At 38.0% G+C, this 4,330-nt stretch overlaps 1 protein-coding gene across 1 annotated transcript in view; it reads left to right on the top strand.

The window, feature by feature from the left end:
- The window catches only part of REEP5 (receptor accessory protein 5), a 96,282-nt gene that overhangs the window by 32,425 nt on the left and 59,527 nt on the right, over nt 1-4,330 (top strand). The window contains exon 3 of the mRNA XM_006875514.1: nt 1,835-1,973. Coding sequence (XP_006875576.1) covers nt 1,835-1,973 — 139 coding nt within the window. The remainder of the gene's footprint in view (nt 1-1,834; nt 1,974-4,330) is intronic.

Genomic DNA, 4,330 nt, shown 5'->3' with positions numbered 1-4,330 from the left:
TAAGGACTTGTTCCCTCTTTTGAGCTACTGCTTCCATAGGTGTAGGTCAAGTTCATCAAATTGTATGAGAATACTTTTTTTTTCTCCCTCTTCTTTTTCTGGTTGAGCTCTGATCATCCAGTCATTGAAGCCAGGGCAAGCGGGTATTATCTGCATGTGTGGGTGTTCTTGTGCATATGCCCTCTCTTCTTATCAGCTGGATGCTTCACTCTCCACTCTAGTCCTCTGTGGCTGTGCCATTGACTCTGGGCCCAAGATTTCCCAGGTCTTGCCACACTGCTGGCCAACCAGGTCTTCACCTAGGTTCACAGAAGTCTATTGAACGTTGTAGGGCTTAGCTCACCACTTCATTGCTGTTTTTCCCTCACTTCCCCTTATTGGTGTCGATCGTGGTCACCAATCACAGCGTGTATTCCCATTGAGTCTTAGTCTTGGAAGGGGGTTTGCACTGAGGGGACCTGACCACTTGCCTTGATGTGTCGTGGGTGGCCCATAGACTTTCAAAGGCTATAATCTTTATGGATGCAGACTGCCATATTTTCTCTTGTGGAGCAGCTGGTGAAATCAAACCACTGATCCTTTGGTTAGAAGCCAAATTCTTGATCACTGCATTACTAGGGCTCTTTTTTGAAAGTACAAGTGGGCTTCAAAAAGTTCATGAAAAAATGGAACTGAAAGATAATGGAATTTTTTTTAACTTCATATCTATTTTTCCCACCCATTGCTAACTTCACACTTTTAAAAAATTCACTCAAGCTCATTCGTTTTACATTCTTTATACTCTGCCTATATTTTTCTTTGTGCACATACGTTGCTGTTGTAAGTGCCATCTAGTTGATGCCAACTGAGAGATTCTTTATGGGTTTCCAAGGAGCAGCTGGTAGGTTTGAACTGCTGACCTTGTAGTTTGAAGTCTAATGCTGATCCTAGAGCGCCACACCAGGAGTCCACTCTTTGTGTATAAGTCCAGTGAAATGATTTGCTCTGCCAAAATCATACAGGAAACAATATTTCTGTTTTGAAATCATTGCTGAAAAAACCATACTATTATAGAATGGTGTAAAGATAAGAAAAATAATTTCTGAAAAGGCAAGATCTTAGCTTTTTTTTTTAAGAAAAAGAAATAACATTAACTTACTCAAGAAAATTTTCAAACTATCAGATTTACATTTGAGATTTTGTTTTTTTAATTTCTGTTGTTTTTCTGTTTCATTTATTTCTGTTCTAATTTTTATTATTTCTTTTCTTCTGGTAACTGGTGGCTGGCTTATTTTTCTGCTCTTTTTCTGATTGTTGGAGATGTTGGGTTGAAGTTCTTTAATTTTGGCGATTTCTTGTTTTGGACGTGTGTGTTTAGTTTATTGCTATAAATTGCCCCAGACCACTGCTTTTGTTGTGTTGTATTTTTATTCTTGTTTGATTCAAGGAGACTTTTTATTTTAATTTTTTGTTTCTTCTATTATCCAGTAGTTTTAAAGCAGAGTGTTATTCAATTTCCATGTATTTGATTTTTTTCCTTAATCTTCCTATTGTTGGTTGATTTCTAATTTTATTTCATGTGATCTGAGATGCTTTGTAGTATTCTGATGTTTTTTAAACCTACTGAGGCTTGCTTTGGCCTAACAGATAATCTTTTTTGGAGAATGTTTCATGAGCACTGGAAAAGAATGTATATTTTGATGTAGCTGGGTGAAATGTTCTGTATATGTCTATGAGGTCAAGTTAGTTGATTGTGTTATTAACTTTTCCATGAACTTTTGAAACTTTCTCATAAAATGTTTGAAATTGTTGAGGTCTTACTAAATTATATACTTTCTTTTATATTGTTTTTCAGAATTAAAGCTATAGAGAGTCCCAACAAAGAAGATGATACCCAGTGGCTGACCTATTGGGTAGTGTATGGCGTGTTCAGCATTGCCGAATTCTTCTCTGATATCTTCCTGTCCTGGTTTCCCTTCTACTACATGTTGAAGGTATGCTGGCTTCTCCCGAACATCTAGGTTATTGTTGTTAAGTGCTGTTGAGTCCGTTCAAACTCATAGCAACTCTGTATGGGGTTTCTGAGGAGCAGCTGGTGGGTTTGAACCATTGACCTTGTGGTTTAAAATATGTATTTATTGTTCCTTACCACTAAAATAAGTTCCAACTCAGGGCCTGAATACAAGGAATAGGAATAAATGCTTGGACATGTGGCTTTGAGGCAGAATATAAATAAGAAGGGCAGGATTCCACATGTATAAATTCCTTTGTATCATATGTTGTTGCTGTTAAGTGCTGTTGAGTCTGTTCTGTAGGATTTCTAAGGAGTGACTGATGGGTTTGAACCACTGACCTTGCAGTTGAAACCAATCTTGCAGTCTAGTGTATTATCCTGCAGTGCCACACCTGGATTCCTTTGTATAGTAAACAGCCAAGGCAATTGTGTGTTCAAAATGTGTTTGATAATAATAATGTTATTTTGTGCCATCAAATTGATTTTGACTCAAAGCAACTGTATAACTCATAGCAGAGTAGGACCTGTAGGGTCTGTAGTCTTTACTGAAGCAGACTGCTACATCTTTCTCCCACAGACTGGCTGATGAGTTCCACTGCTAACTGTTTTAGCAGCCAAACACTTAGCCACTGTGCCACCAGGGCCCCTTTTGATAATAAAAAGGAGTGAAAACACTGTGATTTAGCATTACTGTTAGTTAGCCAATATCCTTATCTTCATGCAGTGGTGTCTGCATTTGATGTGGAAACATTCCAGACTCTAACAGCAATTGATTATTCACAGGGGTTGGTAGAAGTCATTGTTTCTAGAAGATGAAATTATTTTTTACATAAGTTTAAAGAAAAGCAATATGACATGGGCTCTATGAGGAAGTTATTTTAGTGACTTTAGCAGGTGCAATAGTCAGAAGTCAGCCCTGCCAAGTTTTTGTGTTTGGCAGAGGATTAGCCTTAGTTATCAACATGTGGGGAAAGGTAACAGGAAGTTTAAACTCATTCCTAATGGCAGCTCTTTGTACTCCTGACCTACACCAGAAGTGAATGAGGATAAAAAGTGCTTACCTTTTAATAGGTGGAGTGGTTCTTTTTCCATAAGTAGAATAAATTGTCTTCAGTTAACACCTCAAGTATGTTCTGTGGAAGAGGCGTTGCTTCCAGTTCATTGCATATGATACACATAATGCCTGACGTTCACAAAGACAGACTTTGAAACTGGACAGGCTGAATGGGGTGATGTGAATTCTGGGTTCTATTCTTTCCCTCTTTTTTTTTTTTAAATAAAAGTTACACATACCATAGTTTAAAGACTCAAATAGATTTGAAAGGTTTTAGAAGAAAAATAACAAATCTGCATCACTGTTTCACTTGTCCCCTCCCCATTTAAACACCTTTTTAAAAATTGAGAGTTTTGTGAAAGTTTACATAGCAAGTTAGGTTCCCATTTGACAATTTTCACACAAATTGTTTGGAGAATTGTTAAGTGCAATCAAGTCAGTTCTGACTCAGCAATCCTGTGTACAACGGAATGAAACACCGCCTGATCCTGTTCCTTCCTCGCAATTGCTGCTACGCTTGAGCCCATTGTTGCTGGCACTGTGCCAGTCCATCTCACTTGGGGGGCAGGGGGTGTCTCCTTGTTTTTTGCTGTCCCTCCATTTTACCAAGCATGATGTCCTGCAGGGACTGGTACCTCCTGATAATATGTCCAAAGTAGGAGAGACAAAGTCTGACATCTTGGCTTATAAGGTGCATTCTGGCTGTACATCTTCCAACACAGATCTGTTGGTTCTTTTGGCAGTTCATGGTACTTTCAATATTTTCTTCCAACACCATGACTCAAATGTATAAGCTCTTGTATGGCCTTTCTTATTCACTGTCCAAATTTCACATGCATATGAGGTTATTGAAAATGCCATAGCTTGGGTCAGGTGAACTGTCATCTTTGCTCTTCAACGCTTTAAAGAGGTCTTGTGAAGCAGATTTGCCTAATGTAATATGTCATTTGATTTCTTGACAGCTACTTCCATGAGTGTTGATGGTGGATCCAGCAAAATGAAGTTTTTAGTTACATTCATTGCAATGTGTCAGCATTTTCTTTAATTGTGTTTAGGTTGGACCCTTTCCAGTTCTCTAGTTTTCTTTCCCCTTTATCAACTCATCTTTACTTTTGAGTAATTTTTGACCTTTTGGTCTCATACTGATAGATTTTTAGTAAGGTACCTATCTTTTGAAAACAAAAATCCTCATCACTGGACCAATAAACAGCATTCTTATCAATGGAGAAGAGATTGAGGTTGTCAAGGACTTCATTCTTCTTGGATCAACTATCAACACTCGC

The sequence above is a fragment of the Chrysochloris asiatica genome, unplaced genomic scaffold (assembly GCF_000296735.1).
Source record: "Chrysochloris asiatica unplaced genomic scaffold, ChrAsi1.0 scaffold00330, whole genome shotgun sequence".
In the NCBI taxonomy this organism is placed as follows: Eukaryota; Metazoa; Chordata; class Mammalia; order Afrosoricida; family Chrysochloridae; genus Chrysochloris; species Chrysochloris asiatica.
The sequence above is the reverse complement of the archived record's forward strand: the minus strand, read 5'-3'. Positions and strand labels throughout refer to the sequence as shown.